Raw genomic sequence first — 25,354 nt, 5'->3', positions numbered from 1 at the left:
GGAAAAGGAAGGAACTGACCATGGTCTTATTAAACGAATCATCTGGTTTTTCACATTAAATAGCTTTTAGATATCAGATTAAACCTAAATTTTCATAGCTGCATGGTGTTTGAAATCAACTCATTGCAAATGTTATCTGAGTGCATGAACAGCAGCGTTGTACTGATTGGTACAGTATCATGAGGGGGGAATTGGGGAGGTGGAGGGGAGAGTGTCACACAAATAAACTGGGAAAGACAGTTTGATTTCTCAGTTTCACATTGACTCAGACACACTAGTGTTACATGTGATCATTACTTAAATAAAAAAGTCAGTTCTGGTATCTTGCTCACATTAAGTAATTGTAAGTTTTTTTGACAACAGTTGCCCTTGAATTAACAGTGTTTCCACATGGAAACAAAGATGATACAAAATTTTGTGATATTTTATGAACACTTCCTATTTTGTGTTATGGAATTAAAAATTGGTAACTGTGCATGATTTATTCAATCATTAATCAAACAAAATTTTCAATATTTACTTATGGTGTGTTCTTTCTGCCATATAGTTCTTGAATATGGCCCTTCCAGATTTCAAGAGTTTTACAACTGTTTGTAAAATATACTCCATTGGATGTTGATATACACTCCTGGAAATGGAAAAAAGAACACATTGACACCGGTGTGTCAGACCCACCATACTTGCTCCGGACACTGCGAGAGCGCTGTACAAGCAATGATCACACGCACGGCACAGCGGACACACCAGGAACCGCGGTGTTGGCCGTCGAATGGCGCTAGCTGCGCAGCATTTGTGCACCACCGCCGTCAGTGTCAGCCAGTTTGCCGTGGCATACGGAGCTCCATCGCAGTCTTTAACACTGGTAGCATGCCGCGACAGCGTGGACGTGAACCGTATGTGCAGTTGACGGACTTTGAGCGAGGGCGTATAGTGGGCATGCGGGAGGCCGGGTGGACGTACCGCCGAATTGCTCAACACGTGGGGCGTGAGGTCTCCACAGTACATCGATGTTGTCGCCAGTGGTCGGCGGAAGGTGCACGTGCCCGTCGACCTGGGACCGGACCGCAGCGACGCACGGATGCACGCCAAGACCGTAGGATCCTACGCAGTGCCGTAGGGGACCGCACCGCCACTTCCCAGCAAATTAGGGACACTGTTGCTCCTGGGGTATCGGCGAGGACCATTCGCAACCGTCTCCATGAAGCTGGGCTACGGTCCCACACACCGTTAGGCCGTCTTCCGCTCACGCCCCAACATCGTGCAGCCCGCCTCCAGTGGTGTCGCGACAGGCGTGAATGGAGGGACGAATGGAGACGTGTCGTCTTCAGCGATGAGAGTCGCTTCTGCCTTGGTGCCAATGATGGTCGTATGCGTGTTTGGCGCCGTGCAGGTGAGCGCCACAATCAGGACTGCATACGACCGAGGCACACAGGGCCAACACCCGGCATCATGGTGTGGGGAGCGATCTCCTACACTGGCCGTACACCACTGGTGATCGTCGAGGGGACACTGAATAGTGCACGGTACATCCAAACCGTCATCGAACCCATCATTCTACCATTCCTAGACCGGCAAGGGAACTTGCTGTTCCAACAGGACAATGCACGTCCGCATGTATCCCGTGCCACCCAACATGCTCTAGAAGGTGTAAGTCAACTACCCTGGCCAGCAAGATCTCCGGATCTGTCCCCCATTGAGCATGTTTGGGACTGGATGAAGTGTCGTCTCACACGGTCTGCACGTCCAGCACGAACGCTGGTCCAACTGAGGCGCCAGGTGGAAATGGCATGGCAAGCCGTTCCACAGGACTACATCCAGCATCTCTACGATCGTCTCCATGGGAGAATAGCAGCCTGCATTGCTGCGAAAGGTGGATATACACTGTACTAGTGCCGACATTGTGCATGCTCTGTTGCCTGTGTCTATGTGCCTGTGGTTCTGTCAGTGTGATCATGTGATGTATCTGACCCCAGGAATGTGTCAATAAAGTTTCACCTTCCTGGGACAATGACTTCATGGTGTTCTTATTTCAATTTCCAGGAGTGTACTTTCCGGGATGTGAGGTCATGGTCCAAGAACTTTTCTGCTCCTTACGTTTCATCCAGAACTGCGCTGGACTTCCTCAGAGGCGCTGCTCCACTGAGTCTTGTCGGCAAGACTCAGCGGAGCAGCGCCTCTGAGGAAGTCCAGCGCAGTTCTGGACGAAACGTAAGGAGCAGAAAAGTTCTTGGACCACGACCTCACATACCGGAAAGTATATCAACAGCCATGTCACCCGGTCGTGAAAGCCTTCATTCTGCAATACTCCATTGGAGTCCTTGGTTACAAACAAGTAGCTAATCGGATTGTTACATTCATCGTTCATTCCAGATTATTTAAACAGTGGAAAATCTGGGATGGAATAACAGCAATGTGGGTTTGAATGGATTCCTACCCACCACATAGAGGATTAAGCTATTGAACAAAGTCCTTCATTAGATTTAGAAAAACCCGCATACATTCATACACAAACAACTCACTCAAACACACACACACACACACACACACACACACACACACACACATAGCAGCCACTGCCATCTCCAGGCATTGAGGAACCCATGCCTCCTCCATACCCTCATTACACATCCCAACAGAGATTGCTATTTCCTGCAGTTGGACCTTACTGCCCTGAGCTTCGATAAACAAAAAAATAGAAAAAAAAATAGGGATAGACAAATCATGGTCCCTTCCCAAGCCAGAAAACATAAAGTGTGTTGGTTTGCTGCTAAATAACCCAGTTAAAACAGCAACAGATGCCGGGGCCAAAGATGTGTTTCACTCATATTATGTGAAAGCTAAAAGAATCTACAGGAAGGAAGTAGAAGCAGCCAAGACGGTATGTAATGTTAAGTTCATATCTGAAGATCTCAACCCACCCAAAGCGGACTGGGAACTGGTTAACCCCCTTTGCCCCATTAAATTCTAGGAGCCCTGATGATTTTAACAAACAGTTTATTAATGTTATTGAGAATAATGTAGCTCAAGTACCAGATTTAGAAATTGATATTACAGGCAGAAGCAATTGTTGTACCTTGACCAGGTGGAGGAAAGTTCTTCCAGAGGACAAAGTAAAAATTGCAAAAAGTAGTAAACACTCTGCTAGCACAGATATATATGGCATGTCAGGTGCTGTTCTGAAGGATACTGTATCTGGTATTGCTGAACCTTTGGCTGCTGTCATTAACCCTTGAGGTTGGTACTTTTCCAGACTTCTTAAAATTGGGAAAGACAGGACCAGTGTGATCCTAACAGTCCATCTATTCTAGGTCAGCTTCTATAACACCTATACTAGCAAAAGTGATTGAAACTGTAATAAAAGAACTGCATGGCTTTAATTCTTTGTGATCTAGGCAAGGAATTTGATTACATCTGTCATAAGATATTGTCAGAAAAATAAATCTTATAATGTAAAGGGTGTCTTTTTGAGACTCTGTCATCTTGCCTACGAGACAGGTGGCAGAGTGTTTGTATCAAGGGAGTGATGTCTCATGAAATGGCACTCGAACATGGGATACCATAGGGCTCTGTATTCGGCTCTCTGCGCTTTTTAATATTTGTCAACAACTTAAGTTGTGATGGTCATACCCTGCTCTTTGCAGACGATACAACATTAATGACTAAGGTTATAAATTCAGCTGAGGCACTAAAGGATGCTGAAATTTTGTCTGAAGTAGACAAAAAGTGGTCCAAAGCAAATAACCTGGAATTAAATGAAGATATAACCCAGAAAATATTATGCTGCCTTGGTGACTGTGAATCCATAGCAAATGTTGATAGTGTCAAGCTCCTGGGAGTCACAGCTGATAGTAAAATGTAATTGGATAGATAAAAAAAAATTACTCACTAAATGGCAGCAGGAGAACACACATATAAAAAAACGTTTCACTTATGCAAGCTTTCAGAGCCAATGTCTGCTTCTTCCTGCAGAATGGTTGAAGGGGAAGGAAGAGGGGTGAAGGGAAAGGAACTCAAGAGGTTTAGGAAAAGGGGTAGAGTTGCAAAAGTTGCCCAGAACCCTGGATCAGGGGAAACTTAATGGATAGGATGAGAAGGAAAGACCAATTGACAATTGGCAAAAGACAATTGATAATAAGCTGGCATGGACTGAACACACTGCACATGTATGTTCTGAGCTCTCAAGGGCAATTTACCTCCTCAAGAAGCTCAGATATGTGATAACAGATCAGTACTTAATCATAATATCTTCCACTAAAAATTTTGACCATTGTAGACCCATTTTCAAGCAGTTAAAAATAATGATAAAATTTAGCCAGTATGTTCACAATTCTCTTGGCTATATAAAAGAAAATCAAGGATCCTTCCACAAGAGACTGGAGATTCATAACTACAACACACAAAATAAGGTCGACATTGACATTCTAACCTCTTGCTAAGTAAGACACTGGACAGTTTTCCTACAGCAGTGCTTGATGTTCGACTACCCACTACCAGGTGTTCAAATATTTCCACTGAGGATGTTCAGAGTTAGACTGTTGTGTGTGCTCAAACAACAGACACTTTAGTCTGTAAATAAATTTTTCTCTACAAGTGGAACTGTAGAGTGATCTTCATGATACCATCACATGTGAAGCCACAAACTGGAAACATTGAACAGCTGTAAATGGTTGTTTATAACCATTGTTTATAACTTCAGTGTTGTGTAATGCTTCTTGTCTGTTATCTTAGTTTTAGTAGTGGTTTTCATATATAATCAGTAATATGTGACACAGTCTGTGTGGCCATGGCCAGTGAATGATTTTGACTTAGTAATAATAACAGTGATACATTGATATTTGCTTCATCAGTCAATTTAAATTACATGTCCTATTTTTAACAATTTTTCTAGCAATTTTTTCTGATTTTCAGACATTTTTATCAATGTACATTATACTTCTCAAAAAATATGGCATTAAAAATGTAAAGATTTAACAGTGGAGTACACAGCTATTATTAATAAACAGCTTTATTTGTTGGCAGAAGTTGGAAACCATTGAGTGAAATATATTTGCCTGGAGGACTGCATCTTCTTCAATCTCTTTTCATTATTGGGATTTCTTCACATATAGGTTCTTTAAAGTTTCAGTGCCTTGAGTCCCTTCTTTCAGTCATTAATATTCCTCCTTTAGGAACTTACTGAACTTTTGTCACCTCCTTCAGATTTTGTTCAGTCATCCATTGATAGAACTGGGGCTTTGCTTTAATACAGTAGGAGAGTCTGCCTGGCCAGGATCCAGTTTCTGCCAACTAAGGACTATGAAGGGAATGTGAACAAGTTGCAGAAATAGTGGCTGTGGTGGGGGCCGAGAAAAGCCATTTTTTTTATTACTTAATCCTGTGGCAACCACTTTCATACTTCATTGGTACCATCCTATCTTGCTATGTAAGTTCAGTTATATGTTTTCTGTTCTCTAGGTACAAGCTTGACCACACATATTTTGGTCCCTTAATGCTTAAACATTTCAGTTTACTCAACCAGATTCTGTGATCAGTAGCCTCAAAAGCTTATCTACAAGTGTTCCACGGAATGGCAATTGTCACCCTCTGTGATTAAGCCTACATTAAAAAACACAAGTTGGAGTCAATGGATCTGCTTATATTGAAGTCCTCTTGGTTTCCTGGAAAGGTATAGAGGAATGAGTATTATTAGACTCAAGCAGAATATTTATTAAAAAGATCAATTTCGTGTTACATACTCTTTTTTACAGTTAAATGTTGCATTAATAGTTTTGTACATGAATTTTGGCTTTATCAGCACTGCAGTTCGTGTTGGTGTCCTTCCTACTACAGCTGGGCAAATATTCTTGATTTATATATCAGAGTGCCATATTTCTGTAAGATAATGAGTTTCACATTTGTTGTAATGTGATTTTCTTTAATGTTTGCTTCATAAATACCCACAGACTGTCTACTGTGCTATTCACAGCCTATGATAACGTTTTTACACAATTTTCAGCCAAGAATTGTGTGATTGACTTGGTGCTATGATACGAGGTTCCATTGTGCATGAAAAAAATCATCACCAGGAAACCATCACTCCAACTGAGGCAGGAGATCTTTTCCAGAACTTTCTTGTAATGCTGTTGATCCGTTGTACCAACTACACCAAGTGATGCCATTTTCCTTGACTTCCGGAAGGCATTCGATACAGTTCCGCACTGTCGCCTGATAAACAAAGTAAGAATCTATGGAATATCAGACCAGCTGTGTGGCTGGATTGAAGAGTTTTTAGCAAACAGAACACAGCATGTTGTTCTCAATGGAGAGACGTCTACAGACGTTCAGACTGAATAACATCAAGGATAGACCCCTATCTCAGTCCCTTCTCAACTAAGCCTTCCCTTTCATGCCCTTCAATTCTTATAACTACTGTCTGGTTTCTGTGCAAGTTATAAATTGTGTTTTGCTCACTGTATTTTACCCATGCTACCTTCAAAATTTCAAAGAGAGAGTATTCCAGCCAACATTGTCAAAGGCTGTCTCTAAGTCTACAAATACTACAAATATACATTTGCTTTTTCTTACCATATCTTCTAAGATAAGTCACAGGGCCAGTATTGCCTTGTGTGTCCCTACATTTCTCCAGAATCCAAACTGATCTTCACAGAGGTCAGCTTCTATCAGTCTTTCCATTCTTCTGTAAATAGTTTGTCTTAGTGATTTGCAACCATGACTTATTAGACTGACAGTTCACTAAGCAACTGTTTTCTTTGGAATTGGAACTGCTACATTATTCTGGAAGTCAGTTGGCATTTCACCAGTTTCATGCATTTTGAATGCCAGATGGAAGAGTTCTGTCATGGATGGCTCTCCCAAGGCTATCAGTTGTTCTGAAGGGATATCGTCTGCCCTCAGGGCCTTTTTTCAATTTAGATCTTTCAGGGAGCTGTCAAATTCTTCTTGGAGTATCATATCTCTCCTTTCATCTTCATCTACATCCACTTTCCTTTGTAATAATGCTGCCTTAAAGTTCATCACACTTTTACAGATCTTCTATACACTTCTTCCAACTTTGAGCTTCCCCTTCTTTGCTTAGGCTGGTTTGCCATCTCAGCTCTTGATATTCATACAACTGTTTCTCTTTTCCCCCAAAGGCCTCTTTAGTTTTCCTGCAAGTGATATCTATCTCTCCCCTAGTGAAATAGGCTTCTAAATTCTAACACCTGTTCACTAGCAATCCCTGCTTAGCTATTCTGCACTTACTGTCAATCTCATTTTTTACATGTTTGTGTTCCCTTTCACTTGCTTCATTTGCAGCATTTTTAAATTTTCTCCTTTCATTAATTAAATTCATTATCTCTTGTGTTATGCAAGGTTTCTACCTGGCCTTGTCTTTTTACCTGTTTCATCATCTGCTGCCCCTCACTATTTCATCTCTCAATGCTACCTGTTCATCTGCTCCTGTATTCCTTTCCCCTGTTCTATCCAACTGTTGTCTAATGCTCCCTCTGAAACTCTCAAAAACCTCTGGTTCTTTCAGCTTATCTGGGTTCTGTCTCCTTAATTTCCTACCTAATCAATAAATAGTGGTCAGAGTCTGCATCTGCCCCTAGAAATGTCTTACAATTTAAAATCTGGATTCTAACTCTCTGTTGGACCATCACATTAATGTCCTTAAATCACTAAGTTTGCACTATATAAAGTAGGTCATCGAAAATATTAAAATAATAGTTCTCACATAAAATACAGGAAAGGCAACCACTCACCTATAGCTGGCTGATGTGTGGCACATACATCCTACAGGAAACAGTATTCAGACTGGCTTTCAAGCCCTTTCTCTTTTTCTAGCAAAAGTACACACATTTGCACACACACACACACACCCAAATGCTCACACCCTGTTGGTGATTTTCATTGCACTTTATATGAAGTAAATCTTTGGAGGACACATTAGTAGCTTTCATGACAAAGAGAATTATGACAGCATACCAGAAGTTCCAGCATCCACAACCAATCCACCCAGTTTCATTTATAAAGTCCTAGGGAAAGTGATCTACTCATCTTTTGGTTTTGAAATTTTTTCAGTTGTGGAACACTGAGAAACTTTATCTAGGAGCACATTGGCATGGCTTGGGAGTTGTCATCTTGAAATATCTCAGCATCTGATGCTTCCCTTTGTGGCACTTTGCCTTGTGGATCTTCAGTTTGAGGCACTATGCCAGTGGCTTCATCTCTTATGATTCTTGAAACTAAAGGAGCTAGCTGGTCGATGTTTTCTGCTGGGCAAACAAGTGGTCTGGGAAAATACTTTTATTGGATGGAAATATGCCTGTATTTTTCAAGCCTTTCAGACCTGTTTGCAACAAGAGCAAGTGTATCCTCAAACAGTCTCACTACTTGACATATTGAAACTGCTCAAACAGGTTGTTTGAATGTCCATTGCCTGATGTCTTGTTCATAATAAGAGTACAAAGGCACCACAAATGCAACGTCCAACAGTTGCAGACAATGAGTGAGATGGGATGAATAATTACATCTTTCATCCCGGCTAATTCAAAAAGAGCAAGGCTCTTTCCATGTGATGAATGGCCATGTAATATTAGTAAGACTGGCTTTCTGCGTGATGAATCTGAATACTGAACAAATCTTTCAAACTATAATATAAAAGATTCTTTTGTTATCCACTGACTTTTACACTGAGATCCGTATTGATAGGCTGGATGCTATGATTTTTATAAATTGACTCCAATAATAATAAAAAAAACTCTTAACTTATTAAAGCCTCTGGCTTCATGGTTACTAGGTAAAGTTGTGGTTGTGTCTTGAGAAATCTGTACATTCACCATTTACCTGCCATTTGTCTCTGTTTGTTAAAAGAATATTTGACACCATTCTTATATGACATTTCACAGACCAGTTTTCTTAGACCATTAAAAATGGCTCCAAATAATTGCCTCTAACAGTAAAAAATGGTTAACAAGCTCAAATTCATGTTCATGTGTAAATATTGTTTGATATCTTGTTATAACTTACAATATTATGATGCAGTATGATATGATATTGCAGTGCCTGTCTTGTTAAGAAGTACGATGCAGTATTCATTTAGACATACATGCATGTCCAAAGGAACAGGCACTGCAGCAACAACAGCCATCATGTAATATGTGAAATGTATTCACAGTGCTGGATTGGGACTCAAACCTCGATTTCCTGCTTTATGCGAGCATTCGCTTCAACCACTTTGGCTATCCATGCATGGCTCGTGGCCGGACCCAAACTTCCATATATTGTCATTCACACATCACAACCTGCACTTGTATGCAGTACACTTTTAATTCGAAGTAGCTGCCTGTTATCAGTGGATAAGTACGAGGTGTGTTTTTTAAGTAAGTACTGTTTTGAAATTTAAAAAAGACGTGCTAAAATATCACAATGATTTTATTTTACGTGAAAGCCTGTACCTTAATCTACTTTTCTACATAATTTCCATCAATATTGAGGCACTTGTCATAACGTTGTACCAGTTTTTGAATACCCTCCTCATAGAAGTCTGCGCCTGACTTGTTAACCTATGCATCAGCATTGTTTTGACTTCGTCATCATCTTGAAGACGCTGACTGCCCAGATGTTTCTTCAAGTTCAGGAACAGTTGGTAGTCACTGGGTACAAAATCGGGGCTGTACAGACGATGATCTAGAGTTTCCCATCAAAAAGATGTGATGATGAGATCTTTGGTCTGATTCGCCACAAGCGGATGGGCATTATCTTGCAGCAAAACGATGCCCTTCCTCAACTTGCCACGTCTTTTGTTCTGAATTGAATGGCGCAGATTGTGCAATGTCGTACAGTAATCTGCTGCATTGATTGTCTCATTATGAGGCAGAAATTCCTCAAGCAATACTCCTTTTCTGTCCCAAAAAACTGTGCACATGATTTTCTGGGCAGAAATTGTTTGCTTAAACTTCACTTTTCTGGGTGATTTTGAATGCCACCATTCCATGGACTGTTGCTTTGATTCTGGTGTGACATAGGCCACCCATGTTTCATCGCCTGTAACAATTTGGCTTAAGAAATCATCACCATCATTGTGGTACCACTCAAGGAAAGTCAGTGCACTGTCTAAACATATGGTTTTGTGCACATCCATCAACATTTTCAGTACCCAATGAGCACACAATTTTCAGTAATTCAAGTGCTCAGTCACAATGCCATACAAAACACTATGAGAAACATTAGGAAAGTAATCCCACAAGGAGGAAATCATAAAGCATTTGTTTTCTCTCACCTTATTGTGCACTTCCTGCACCAAACTTTCATCCTGAGGTCATCCTCATTTCGTACAGGCGGTTGGCGGAATTGGTGAAGGTGGAAAGCCTCACTCACGCGGTGGAATCAGAACTAACTATTTGTACTATCATTCCCAGAACCGATCGCGGTCCTCTGGTTTGGAGCCGAGTGGAAGGCTTAAACCAGAGGCTCAGATGATTCTGCAGAGATCTGGGGTGCAAATTTCTCGACCTCCGCTATCGAGTGGAGAAATGTAGGGTCCCCCTGAATAGGTCAGGCATGCACTACACGCCGGAAGCGGCTACAAGGGTAGCGGAGTACATGTGGAGTGCACATGTGGATTTTTTAGGTTAGAGAATTCCCTCCCTAGGCCCGACAAGACGCCTCCTGAGACGCGGCAAGGTAGGAGTAGGCAAAATGCAACAGGGAATAGCAATATTAATGTGCTAATAGTAAACTACAGGAGCGTCTATAGAAAGGTCCCAGAACTGCTCTCATTAATAAACGGTCACAACGCCCATATAGTACTCGGGACAGAAAGTTGGCTGACACCAGACGTAAACAGTAATGAAATCCTGAACTCAGATTGGAATGTATACCACAGAGAAAGGCTGGACAGTGAAGGGGGAGGTGTGTTTTTAGCGATAAGAAGTGCAATAGTATCGAAGGAAACTGACGGAGATCTGAAATGTGAAATAATTTGGGTGAAGGTCATGATTAAAGCAGGCTCACACATGGTAATTGGATGTCTCTATAGGCCCCCTGGCTCAGCAGCTGTTGTGGCTGAGCACCTGAAGGATAATTTGGAAAATATTTCGAGTAGATTTCCCCACCATGTTATAGTTCTGGGTGGAGATTTTAATTTGCCGGATATAGACTGGGAGACTCAAACGTTCATAACGGGTGGCAGGGACAAAGAATCCAGTGAAATTTTTTAAGTGCTTTATCTGAACACCACCTTGAGCAGTTAAATGGAGAACCGTCTCGTGGTGATAACATATTAGACCTTCTGGTGACAAACAGACCCGAACTATTTGAAACAGTTAACGCAGAACAGGGAATCAGCGATCATAAAGCGGTTACTGCATCGATGATTTCAGCCGTAAATAGAAATATTAAAAAAGGTAGGAAGATTTTTCTGTTTAGCAAAAGTGACAAAAAGCAGATTACAGAGTACCTGACGGCTCAACACAAAAGTTTTGTCTCAAGTACAGATAGTATTGAGGATCAGTGGACAAAGTTCAAAACCATCGTACAATATGTGTTAGATGAGTACGTGCCAAGCAAGATCGTAAGAGATGGAAAAGAGACACCATGGTACAACAACCAAGTTAGGGAACTGGTGCGGAAGCAAAGGGAACTTCACAGCAAACATAAACATAGCCAAAGCCTTGCAGACAAACAAAAATTAAGCAAAGCGAAATGTATTGTGAGGAGGGCTATGCGAGAGGCATTCAATGAATTCGAAAGTAAAGTTCTATGTACTGGCTTGGCAGAAAATCCTAAGAAATTTTGGTCTTATGTCAAAGTTGTAGGTGGATCAAAACAAAATGTCCAGACAATCTGTGACCAAAATGGTACTGAAACAGAGGATGACAGACTAAAGGCCGAAATACTAAATGTCTTTTTCCAAAGCTGTTTCACAGAGGAAGACTGCACTGTAGTTCCTTCTCTAGATTGTCGCACAGATGACAAAATGGTAGATATTGAAATAGATGACAGAGGGATAGAGAAACAATTAAAATCACTCAAAAGAGGAAAGGCTGCTGGACCTGATGGGATACCAGTTCGATTTTACACAGAGTACGTGAAGGAGCTTGCCCCCCTTCTCGCAGCGGTGTACCGTAGGTCTCTAGAAGAGTGTAGCATTCCAAAGAATTTGAAAAGGGCACAGGTCATACCCGTTTTCAAGAAGGGACATCGAACAGATGTGCAGAACTATAGACCTATATCTCTAACGTCGATCAGTTGTAGAATTTTGGAACACGTATTATGTTCGAGTATAATGACTTTTCTGGAGACTAGAAATCTACTCTGTAGGAATCAGCATGGGTTTCGAAAAAGATGCTCGTGTGAAACCCAGCTCGCGCTATTCGTCCACGAGACTCAGAGGGCCATAGACACAGGTTCACAGGTAGATGCCGTGTTTCTTGACTTCCACAAGGCGTTCGATACAGTTCTCCACAGTCGTCTAATGAACAAAGTAAGAGCATATGGACTATCAGACCAATTGTGTGATTGGATTGAAGAGTTCCTAGATAACAGAATGCAGCATGTCATTCTCAATGGAGAGAAGTCTTCCGAAATAAGAGTGATTTCAGGTGTGCCGCAGGGGAGTGTCATAGGACCGTTGCTATTCACAATATACATAAATGACCTTGTGGATGACATCGGAAGTTCACTGAGGCTTTTTGCAGATGATGCTGTGGTGTATCGAGAGGTTGTAACATTGGAAAATTGTACTGAAATGCAGGAGGATCTGCAGCGAATTGACGCATGGTGCAGGGAATGGCAATTGAATCTCAATGTAGACAAGTGTAATGTGCTGCGAATATATAGAAAGATAGTTCCCTTATCATTTAGCTACAAAATAGCAGGTCAGCAACTGGAAGCAGTTAATACCATAAATTATCTGGGAGTACGCATTAGGAGTGATTTAAAATGGAATGATCATATGAAGTTGATTGTCGGTAAAGCAGATGCCAGACTGAGATTCATTGGAAGAATCCTAAGGAAATGCAATCCGAAAACAAAGGAAGTAGGTTACAGTACGCTTGTTCACCCACTGCTTGAATACTGCTCAGCAGTGTGGGATCCGTACCAGATAGGGTTGATAGAAGAGATAGCGAAGATCCAACGGAGAGCAGTGCGCTTCATTACAAGATCATTTAGTAATTGCAAAAGCGTTACGGAGATGATAGATAAACTCCAGTGCAAGACTCTGCAGGAGAGATGCTCAGTAGCTTGGTACGGGCTTTTGTTAAAGTTTCAAGAACGTACCTTCACCAAAGAGTCAAGCAGTATATTGCTCCCTCCTATGTATATCTTGCGAAGAGACCATGAGGATAAAATCAGAGAGATTAGAGCCCACACAGAAGCATTCCAACAATCGTTCTTTCCACGAACAATACGAGACTGGAATAGAAGGGAGAACCAATAGAGGTACTCAAGGTACCCTCCGCCACACACCGTCAGGTGGCTTGCGGAGTATGGATGTAGATGTAGATGTAATGACCGAAAGACGCCCACTCCTTTTTTCATCATGCACATTTGTATGGCCATCTTTAAATTCTCTCACCCACTTGCTTACCATTCCGTCACTCAAGATGTTTTCTCCATAAACTGCACAGATCTCACGATATCAATTGCTTTTAGGCCTTTAGCACAAAGAAATCTTATAACAGCCCATACTACACAGTCGGAGGGACTCACGATTATCGGAGGCATCTTAAACACTCAGTACACAACATTAACAAGGAAGAATCAGACTGTAATGGCATCAGTGCATAGACAACAGATGTAGGTACCCAGTGCGCATGTGCAGAATGCCAACCACAGCACTGCGGCCACGGTGTGGCAAAACGGTACTTACTTCGAAAACACGCCTCATATGATATTGCAGTGACTGCGTCGTTCCTATAGATGTGCATGCATGCCAAAAGGAAAATGCACTATGGTGACTATAGGCATAATGAAATACATGAAATGTTCACAGAGTTGGGAGTTCAGACAACCATCAGCTGTCTAATGAAATTACGACAGTGAAAACTCGTGCCAGACTGGGATTCAAACCTAGATTTATCACTTTGCATGAGCAGTCACCTTAACTGCTTTGGCTATTTATACATGACTTGTGGCCAGATCCAAACCTCCATATGTCATTGTTCATGCATCACAACCTGCACTAATATGCATTATGTAAGACCTGTACAGGGGAGGACATTTTTAATTGAAAGTTTATTCCTGGTGTTGGAAGATAAATGCAATATTGCAGTGCATGTGTTTTTAAAAAGTACAATGCAATGTTTGCCCTTCTGACCAGTAATCCTGGTAAGAAAACCTACTTTTCTGATACTATGGAATGAAGACACATTTTTATCATTACTGTTAGTAATTATTGTGAGATTAATGATATTCCACTTCAAGAAACTAGGTGGATGTAAACTTCATTCCCAAAAATATCACTTTAAACAATTGGTTTTCCTCACAGATTTCATTTCCTTTTCTTCGAGTAACCACCCATAAGTAGTTATTGAGCAGGTGAGGACTACTATCTAATCGATATGAGGGTCTACACCTCCATTGTTAAGTCCTGAAGCCTAGCATTTGACCTAGAATGTCTGTTGTTTTCCAACAACTGGTGTGAAAATGACTGGTCATTTGGCATATGGTGAAGGACACTGTTCTCCTGTTGCTTTTTTGCTTTCTTACATTACAAAATTTGCTTCAACTTAGCCTCTGAAACAGCAGTGGATAATAATTACCCCCATTGCTAACTGATAGATGGTTCTCCTTGTGTGTAGACTCCATGTATGAAGACACTCAATAAATGTTAATGATATATGAATGTGTGGTGTCTTCTTTTGGATCAGTGTGAAAGAAGAGACAGCAGGTGGAACATAATATGTAAACTGAAGGTGGAGGATGTGGTAAAAGGGGTGGGGGAGGGGGAGAAGGTGATGGCCAGAATGGAAAGGGAAGGGAAGGGACTAATGATAGCAGCTGCATTGAGACTTTATCCAGAATCAGTGGCTATGAGTAAGTAAGCAGAAGATCATGGTTCAGCACACATTTTCACTCATCATGGATGATTCTCTGTAAAGTCCTAATGCAGCTGGTATTGTTAGTTCCTTCACTTTCCTTTCCTTTCCTTGTCCCCCCTCCACCTTGAGTTTATGTAAAATGTTAATAAGTCATTTTCACTCAGCCACACAGGACACCATATTTCTTTCCCCATATGGTGTGATAGCCTATGAACCAACACTTTAATCAAATGACTGGTCATCTGGCATATTGTGATGGATTATGTTCTAAAGGATCATGTAAGTATTGGGGTCTTGTAAGGTGCATCTCAATTTACGAGGGCTGGAACTTAAGTAGTGGCAACTATTTAATCACAACTGATACAAAAGAGTTACACGTTTGCACCTGTTACTGTCCCTCAAAGTAGTCACCAGCACTGTGTAGAACCTATTACCAGCAAAGTGGAAGGTATAATATACCGTTAGCAGAGCTTTTCTGTTGATGGTGCAAATGGAGCGGTCTACTGCCTGTCAAATCTCTGGAACAGTTCTGAAGCGAATGCCACGAAGTGGTTCCTTCATCTTTGGAATCAAATCAAAGTCACAAGTCTGGGGAGTAAGGTGGATGGTACAGTACTTCCCAATCCCATCGACTGAACAAAGCAGCCACAGCTTGTGCTGTATCTGCCCATGCATTGTCATATGAACTGATGGGTGGGTTGCACAGAAAGTGTCGCCACCTCTTTTGCAAAGCTGGTCACAGGTGATGCTCCAAAAACGAACAGTAATTCTGTGCATTGACGGTGTGCTATGGAGGAACATAATGCGTTAGAACAGCACCATCACAGTCGTACATGAGAATCAGCATAACTTTAGACCGCTCCATTCGCACAATCAACAGAACAGGCTCTGCTAATGGTATACTACACATTCCACATTTCTGGTAACGGGTTCTACACAATGCTGACGACTACTTTGAAGGACAGTAATAGGTGCAAACATGTAACTCTTTTGTATCAGTTATGAATAAATAGTTGCCACTATTCAAGCTCCAACCCTTGTACTTCTTAAACAACCCCAACTATTGTTGTAGTACATTGGGTTTTGTAATTCAAGCATTAATTTTCCTTGAGTATCTGATGACCAGTATTTCTTCTTAAACACCTCCTAAAAATCATTCCAAGAAGATAACTCTTCTGAATGAGCAGTTCACAATTCAGCAGCATCCTTTTCCAAACAATTTAGGGCAAAACTAATTGTCTTAGAGTTATCCCATTGCTTAGGCAAAGATTTAGAAAATACTCTTAAAAAGTGAGTGGGATTAACATCCCCTTCCAGTTTAAATTTTGGAAACAGTTTGGACAAGTTAATCCCACTTCTCACATGCAATTCCTCTACCAAATGTATGAGAAACCCATCACTTTCATTAACTCCCTTTTTATTAAACTCCTGCTTTGTCTTCGCTAGTTTCTCCCAGAGTTTTTGAAATTCATACTCAGTCCTACCTGCTTCTCCTGTGGAGGTGCACTGACAAATGATTCCATCATACCCATACCTTTAGTTCAGTTCAGTTACTGACCTGATATTTCAAAGTTGTTAGAGTAAAGCCCGAGAAAATAGTTATGACAGAATCTTTTCTTTGTTCTAAAACATTTAACCTTTATTTCGCATCTGAGATTAGTTTATGTACCTTGGCAAATTCTTATTTTTTTTTGGATCTTTAACCTGCTTTAAATCATCGTACATATCTCTAAACTGTTCATTTGATTCGTTTCTCACAAAGTCACATTGTTTAATTGCATCAGAATGTATCCCCAAATGTATCCAATGTATCACCAAAGTAGACATTGCAATTTGTAACTGTGAATTTTTTTATTAATCTCATGCAACACTGTAAAATGTTGTTCAAGCCTTTGAATGTGTTTATCTATCTTATCTCTTAAACAGGCACTAGTGAGTTCTAGTCTATCATTTTGTTCAGTGATTATTTGTTCTTTAGTCTTCGTGAAACTTTTTTGAACCTAATACTTTGTCCTTCCATGCTCATATTATTAGTGTCTAGCTTAGTACCTTCAGCATTTGTGCTCATATTAGTAATATCCAACGTGGCCCCGCTCATCAACTTGAGACTGTAAATCAGTATTTAAGTGTTATGGCTCTGCTTTTATTTCAGCCTTATTTGCATTGAGCTCAGCACTCATTTCACTCAAACTTAAAAATATTGTAAGAGCACACCTGTGCCTCTTATCGCTACTGGTATCCAAGGAGAACAACAAAAGCATTGCAGCCAATCTTCTCCTATGAAGGACTGTCTTAAGTATACATACTTCATTAAATGAATGCCCTGTAGATACACTTTCAAACTATTCCACAACAGACAGTACCACACACATTCAAACTATTCCACAACAGACAGTACCATCATAAAAAGAAAAAGAACAGTAATAATAATAATAAAAACCCATGGTGGCCCTGGAAAAGAATAGGCCTCTGGTATGTTCTGCCAGTCGTAAAAGGCGACGAAAAGAACAAACCACTAATAGGGCTAACCCCCCTTTAGTGTGATTAGTTGGTTCAGGTCAGAACTAATGAAGCCTTGGACAAGCGCTGTCATGCTCGGGGATGACACTTAAACCCTATGCCCGTCCACAATGGTAACGACACTGCTAGCCACACGGAAAATGATTTAAATCCAAATAGAGGTGTTTTGCAGGATATGCTTCCTGCAACCACTCTAGAAGGAAAACAAAGACAGAGGATGAGATGGTCAGATGAAATTAACCGACACCTCATGTTCTGTTATTACCAAGCAACAAACTTAGGAACCAACACAACTGGATACAGATCACAAGTATACACAACATTTATTACCAGATACCCAGAATTAAAATTTTTAACAGAACAACGACTAGCTGATCAGATCCGTGTAATAATAAAAAATAATAAGATACCCCAGTCAGAATTAGAAAACATGAAACAACAAGTACAACAAATACTGGAACAAAATAATGTGCAATCAGAAGAAGAAAAAAAAAAAAAAAGTAATGGACTCAAACATCCCAGAGCAAACAAACACAGACACGTGCATGCGCGGATGGATATGTGTGTATGTGCAAGTGTATACCTGTCCTTTTTTCCCCCTAAGGTAAGTCTTTCCGCTCCCGGGATTGGAATGACTCCTTACCCTCTCACTTAAAACCCACATCCTTTCATCTTTCCCTCTCCTTCCCTCTTTCCTGATGAAGCAACCGTTGGTTGTGAAAGCTTGAATTTGTGTGTATGTTTGTGTTTGTTTGTGTGTCTATCGACCTGCCAGCGCTTTCGTTTGGTAAGTCACATCATCTTTGTTTTTAGATATATTTTTCCCACGTGGAATGTTTCCCTCTATTATATTCATATCATAAATTATTTAACAGTTACATTGCAGACCCATACACATTCCCTGATACACTTACACTTGGAATAACTTACCTGAAACCAAAGGATCAAGCAGACACAGCAAACCCAGTTAAATATCGCCCCAAAACATGCCTACCAACAACATACAAAATATTAACTTCAGTCATTACACAGAAATTAATGACACATACAACACAGAACAAAATTATAAATGAAGAACTAAAAAGCTGTTGCAAAGGAGCACAAGGATGTAAATAGCAACTGATAATAGATGCAGAGGTGACATATCAAGTTAAAATGAAACATAGGTCGCTACACTACGCATACATTGATTACCAAAAAGCTTTTGATAGTGTACCCCACTCATGGTTACTACAAATATTGGAAATATACAAAGTAGATCTTAAATTGATACAGTTCCTAAACATAGTAATGAAAAATTGGAAAACCACACTTAATACCCAAACAAATTCAAATAATATCACATCACAGCCAATACAGATTAAGCGTGGAATATACCAAGGAGACTCATTAAGTCCTTTCTGGTTCTGCCTTGCTCTGAACCCACTAACCAACATGCTAAATAATAGAAATTATGGATACAATATTACTGGAACATACCAACACATAATCACACATTTGCTATACATGGATGATCTAAAACTACTGGCAGCAACAAATCAACAACTCAACCAATTACTAAAGATAACAGAAGTATTCAGCAAAGATATAAATATGGCTTTTGGAACAGACAAATGTAAGAAAAATAGCATAGTCAAGGGAAAACACACTAAACAAGAAGATTACATATTGAATAACCACAGTGACTGCACAGAAGCGATGGAAAAAACAAATGCATATAAATATCTAGGATACAGACAAAAAATAGGAATAGATAATACAAATATTAAAGAAGAACTAAAAGAAAAATATAGACAAAGACTAACAAAAATACTGAAAACAGAATTGACAGCAAGAAACAAGACAAAAGCTATACATACTTATGCTATACCAATATTGACCTTCTCATTTGGAGTAGTGAAATGGAGTAACACAGACCTAGAAGCACTCAATACACTTACATGATCACAATGCCACAAATATAGAACACATCACATACATTCAGCAACAGAAAGATTCACATTAAGCATAAAGGAAGGAGGAAGGGGATTTATCGACATAAAAAACCTACATTATGGACAGGTAGACAATTTAAGAAAATTCTTTATGGAATGAGCACAAACTAGCAAAATACACAAAGCAATCACTCATATAAATACTTCAGCTACACCACTGCAATTTCATAACCACTTCTACAACCCTTTAGATCACATAACATCAACAGATATAAAGAAAGTAAATTGGAAAAAGAAAACACTACATGGCAAGCACCCGTATCATCTAACACAGCCACACATCGATCAAGACGCATCCAACACATGGCTAAGAAAAGGCAATATATACAGTGAGACGGAAGGATTCATGATTGCAATACAGGATCAAACAATAAACACCAGATATTACAGCAAGCATATTATTAAAGATCCCAATACCACAACAGATAAATGCAGACTTTGCAAACAACAAATTGAAACAGTAGATCACATCACAAGCGGATGTACAATACTAGCAAATACAGAATACCCCAGAAGACATGACAATGTAGAAAAATAATACATCAACAACTTGCCATACAACAGAAACTAATAAAATAATGTGTTCCCACATACAAGTATGCATCACAGAATGTACTGGAGAATGATGAATACAAATTATACTCTAACAGAACCATTATAACAGATAAAACAACACCACATAACAAACGTGACATAATACTCACCAATAAAAAGAAGAAATTAACACAACTAATCGAAATATCCATACCCAATACAACAAATATACAGAAGAAAACAGGAGGAAAAAATGAAAAATACATCCAACTGGCTGAGGAAGTCAAGGACATGTGGCATCAGGATAAAGTTGACATTATACCAATTATACTATGAACTACAGGAGTCATACCACACAATATCCATCAGTACATCGACGCAATACAGCTACATCCAAACTTATATATACAACTACAGAAATCTGTAATTATTGATACATGTTCAATTACCCGAAAGTTCCTAAATGCAATGTAACATATACCGTACAGTTAAAAGGAAGTCACACTTGATCAAGGTCCACGTCACTTTCCATTTTTAACCAGACATAATGTGTGAGAAAGGAAATAATAATAATAATAATGATGATAAATATATAATAATAAAAATAAATAAAAAATAAATATATAATAATAAAAAAAGAAAAAATCTAAACAATCATCATAAAGGAATTCAAGTTCAAATGCTCTCTTAAATGGGAATAATCGAAAATAATAATAATAATAATAATAATCTGTGTGGATTAAATACAGCTCACCAAAGTCAGTTGTAGGCCTGGCACATGGTGATGCAGATGGGAAGCTGGATTGGTGTGCTGGATAAAATGCATTGCTGATGGTGGGTGTGCGGATGACACTATCATTTCTTGATACCATGACATAGTTAAAAAAGCTGCCATTGCCCAATGCCATGGTGTAGTTATGGAAATGATGAAACAGTCATAGTGCATTCGCAGATTCAGCTGCCAGTCTTCCTGTTAATGGGCTGTAACAAATTCTTCCACTTAGTAACAGTTATTGACTGACTTAATGATTATTCATTGACAAAGCAATGCTTGTTAAGTCTCTTGAATTACAATGCATGTAATGGCCTGTGCTCTGTATTGTAGTTTTGGCCGGTGACAATGGTGCTAAAGACAACAGCACTATTTTGTGACACAATCTTCCTTCAAAATCATTAATTACTTCTTAATGTTCTTTAATATATTCTTTTGATACATTCTTCTTTATCAAATGTAATTGAATTTCCAGCACAGAAGTATTCAGGGTCCTTCACTGAATCACCAGAATCTAGTGTTCACTACATCTGAAATGATGTGTGTGTCCATATAATGAGTATGAATTCCCCTCGAACTTTGTGCTACTGCTTCTTTGAATACTATTCAGGTAAATTTTGTTATTATGTCTCGATGTGGGCTGCTGCTGTCCTCATACTAGAATCTGTAAACTATTACCAACTCTAAATAATAGAAAGTAAATAATAGAAAGTATATCTAGATTTAACAAATATCTTATGTCTTCTGTTAAATTGATGATATAATGGAAGGCCACATTTACGATGAATGTTCATATATATTTCATATATAAACATGACAGTCATGACCTCAGTGCCTGCTTCACCACTCGCACCATCTGAAATCTTGCCCCAGACACCAGTTTGTTAGAACTCCACAAGTGGGAACTAGTACTACAACATATCCTTGGCTCGCACCATCCATTTGGCCTTAATTTACGTTAATTACTTCCATCTCAGCATTTATTCACAGTAACTACACCTTTCTTTGCTCCATTTCAGTTTTCTACATCTTTCATTTTCTGACTTGTCCATTTTTCACAGTCCCCCTCCCATCTCAGTTACATACAATGCACTTAGCTTTTCACCCTTATTAACTCGTGCAGTAATCTCTGTTTTGCATATTATCCTGTCTTTCACCATTAAGCTTTCAGATTTCCAAATCTCATCTAGTGCAGTCCCGAACAATCAGTCTTTCCTTCTCATCCTATCTGGTAAGTCTTCCCTAACCAAGGGTTCTGGGTGTCTTTTCTAAACTGTACCCCTTTCCCTAAATCTCTTTAGTCCTTTTTCCTTCACCGCTCTTCCTTCCCTTCAACTCTTCTGCCAGAAGAAGGTGCCACTGACTCTGAAAGCTTGTGAAAGTTAAATAATTTTGTGTGTGTGTGTTTTCCCACGCTGCACTTGGTGAGTAGATTATTTTATCTGTCCATTTGCATTATATTATCAATAATTGGTTATTTTCTTTGTCATACATAAAGCAGTTTGACAATACTCAATGACAGTTCTGTACCAATATCAACAATAGAATGATACTTCTTTTTACTTTTTTGTCTTTTCTGAGATGAACATGATTTTTGTGGACCACCTGTTTTCTTGATTATGCATCCTGCTTTTTGGAACTGAGATGCCATAGCTTGGAATAACTGCCCAACCAGCAGGTACCGCAACTCGTAATAAAACTTTAGTCATTATCCAACTTTTAAAATGCCCGGCATCCATCAGTGTCAGTCTGCATGCTCAAACAATACAACTTTCCAACAGTTTACAATTCCAAACAAATTAACTAATAACAAAGACTCTCACTGAGGCAATCATCATTTGTCAGCCCGGTACTAAGCCAGAGAACCAAGGCCCTACAACAGCACTAAGCACATCCAAGACAACATTGTAACAAAACATGTTACAACAGCTCAGCACTCACAGAGTAATTTTCCTACTGTCACATGATCAGTTTACTTTATATAACTGAAATAGCAAAAGTTCATCACATTCTGATGTTGGTATGTGCAATAACACTTGGCCCACAACCAAGTGCATAATTTGTCATTTGTTTTCAAATAGACTTTGAGCTCCATCAACTGACTTTTCACTGTAAATGAGAAGACAAATATATGATAATTACTATAGAGGAAATACTTGTTCCAAACAAAAATGCAGATGCGGACCATATCTTGTCTCCCAGACAGATTCAGGGCTGTTTTGAAAATTTAGTTATTTAAGATATTTTGTTTGTGTATGTTTTCTAAATCTAAATTTACACACATACTTGGCAAATCACTGTGAAGTGCATGGCAGAGGGTTCTTAGAATGGCATCAAATGCAATCAAATCATGTTGAAAGTGTGAAGAATATTTAAATGCCTCTGTGTACACTGTATTTAGTCTAATATCATCCTTGCAGTTCCTATTGAAGTAACACATAGTGGACTGAAGAATGTTTCCACATTTTTCCCTTAATACTGGTTCTTGAAACTTTTTGAGGAATATAGAGGTAATTGGCATGTAACTTCAAGCTTCTGTCAGTTCACATTCTTTAATTTTTAAATAAGACTCTTCTCTGAGTCAAACGAAGCTGTAACTATTTATGCCACCCTTCTTTGTGGTACAATGTCTGCTGCGGGTCCTGTTTAGTAGGTGTCTCATGCAGTTGAGCAATATTTTAAAATGGCACATGCAAATGATTTGTCAGCAGTCTCCTCTATAGACTTAACTACATTTACCAGTACTCTGCAATGGACCAAATTCTGCCGTCTGCCTTACCTATTACTATATTTCTCATAAGTGTACATTCCATTTTATATTCCTCTACAAATTGTTACATCCAGGTTCCAGTAGTGGTCTGTTATGCACCTGCAGAGCAGTACTTCTCCTGTGTTTTCATTCTAGATTAATTCTTAAATTCTGCACATGTTTTTCTGTTTAAGAGGTGTAATATTGCATTTTGTAACTGTAAAGTGTAAATTCAGGCAGTGTGTGCTTCAGTTGTCATTCATTTTTTTACTTTGAAGAGCCAGCAACCATTTGTTTCAACCAGTTCAGACAAACAGGTTCCAACTGGCATCTGTTACTTACCTGCAGAGCAGCAAATTACATATTTAGTTTTTTCTACATTCTTAGTAGTATAACTCTCAAATTCTATGCTGCATGTTTTTGTATTTAAGAATTGTAACCTTGTGTTTTTATAAATGTAAATTGTAGAGTCAGACAGTCTGTGGCACAGTTGTCATTTCTTTTGAATAGCCATCTACACAGCTCATTAAGGCAGGAGAGTGAGTAGCAGGCTGGATATTTAGGTATCTCTGTATGCTTGTATAGTGTACTTCTTAAGTTGTTCATGCTGGAATAGATAGGATGTGTGAATGCTGTGTGCAGGCACAGGAGGAGCTACCCGGAGTTTGCTATAGCTGAAGGCACTTTTGGCTATGGTCAATTGTCTTCAGGTTGCTGTCTTGGGGTGTACTGGTAGTGGGGAATCTGGCATGTCACATGGAGCACCTCAAGTGTCACGTTTTTTGCCCATGGACTCTGCTGATTAGGCATCTTCTGGTGTATTGGTGTATATGATGTTGTGAATCCACCCTCACTGCAGGATGATTGGCGGGCAGCAATTGTCACTCGAGGCAGAGGGCCAATGGCAGAGGAGGCGGGGGGACTATATCACACTTTTGCCAAATTTTACACACATTGCATCTGCTTTACATTTCATAATAACCTTCTGAATAATACCAGAAGCTAAGTTCAAGATAAAATCTCTCAGGTAAGATATTTATCTGGTAAAATCACATTTACCAACACTTTCACAAAAAATCATGCTACAAGACAAAAAAGCATATTAAAAGACTTCTTTTGGAGAGATATTTAATGCTGTGTAATTTAATTTTGGTGTGCAAATAATATTTATTGTATTTTCAGTTTTAGACTTGAGACATTTAATCCAAGCATTTAGGACTCCATGCAATGCAAGAGTAATGTTTCCAAGACGTCCTAGGTCTTGTGCCATGACTGTGACTTGAATTTTGACTGAATCAAGCAGTTACCTATTAAACAATCGTCACTGATCTATATTCTCTAGCATGTTCACACAATGAAACAAACTCTCTCTTGAGAAAGACACCTCTTTTGTATACGTAACATCTAATGTTACAGAACATGCTTCTATTAAATAAGGTTCCCACAATCTTTTAAAAAATGCAAAGAAGAATACAAATTTTTAAGACTGCACAATATGAACTCATGAACTTAATCCTGTAACTCTATAGATCAAGGCAGTATCCACCACACTGCCATATCACTGATATATCATTAATGAAATTTTTCATAACAAATCATACCAAGAATGACGTGTTTTGATACATCTTCAATGTGCCATTGCCTTGAAACAGGACACTTTCTTAGTATATATCATAATGTCAAAACAACAAAAGACCAAGTTCTTTAACCCCTGATAGGACATTTCCTGTCATTTTCTTACAACAAATCGTTCCAG

The 25,354-nt window shown here is 39.4% G+C and overlaps 1 protein-coding gene across 2 annotated transcripts in view; it reads left to right on the top strand.

The window, feature by feature from the left end:
* Positions 1-25,354, top strand: part of LOC126260796 (peripheral-type benzodiazepine receptor-associated protein 1-like) — a 36,267-nt gene that overhangs the window by 6,197 nt on the left and 4,716 nt on the right. Inside the window, exon 3 of one of the 2 annotated variants that reach the window (XM_049958137.1) lies at positions 5,996-6,085. The exons of the other annotated variant lie outside the window; for it this stretch is intronic. Coding sequence (XP_049814094.1) covers positions 5,996-6,010 — 15 coding nt within the window. The 3' untranslated portion in view covers positions 6,011-6,085. Of the gene's footprint in view, positions 1-5,995; positions 6,086-25,354 lie in introns of those variants that run through there. 2 annotated transcript variants of the gene reach the window in all.

This window comes from Schistocerca nitens, chromosome 5 (assembly GCF_023898315.1).
Source record: "Schistocerca nitens isolate TAMUIC-IGC-003100 chromosome 5, iqSchNite1.1, whole genome shotgun sequence".
Taxonomy (NCBI): domain Eukaryota; kingdom Metazoa; phylum Arthropoda; class Insecta; order Orthoptera; family Acrididae; genus Schistocerca; species Schistocerca nitens.
This window is presented reverse-complemented; position numbering and strand designations above follow the sequence as displayed.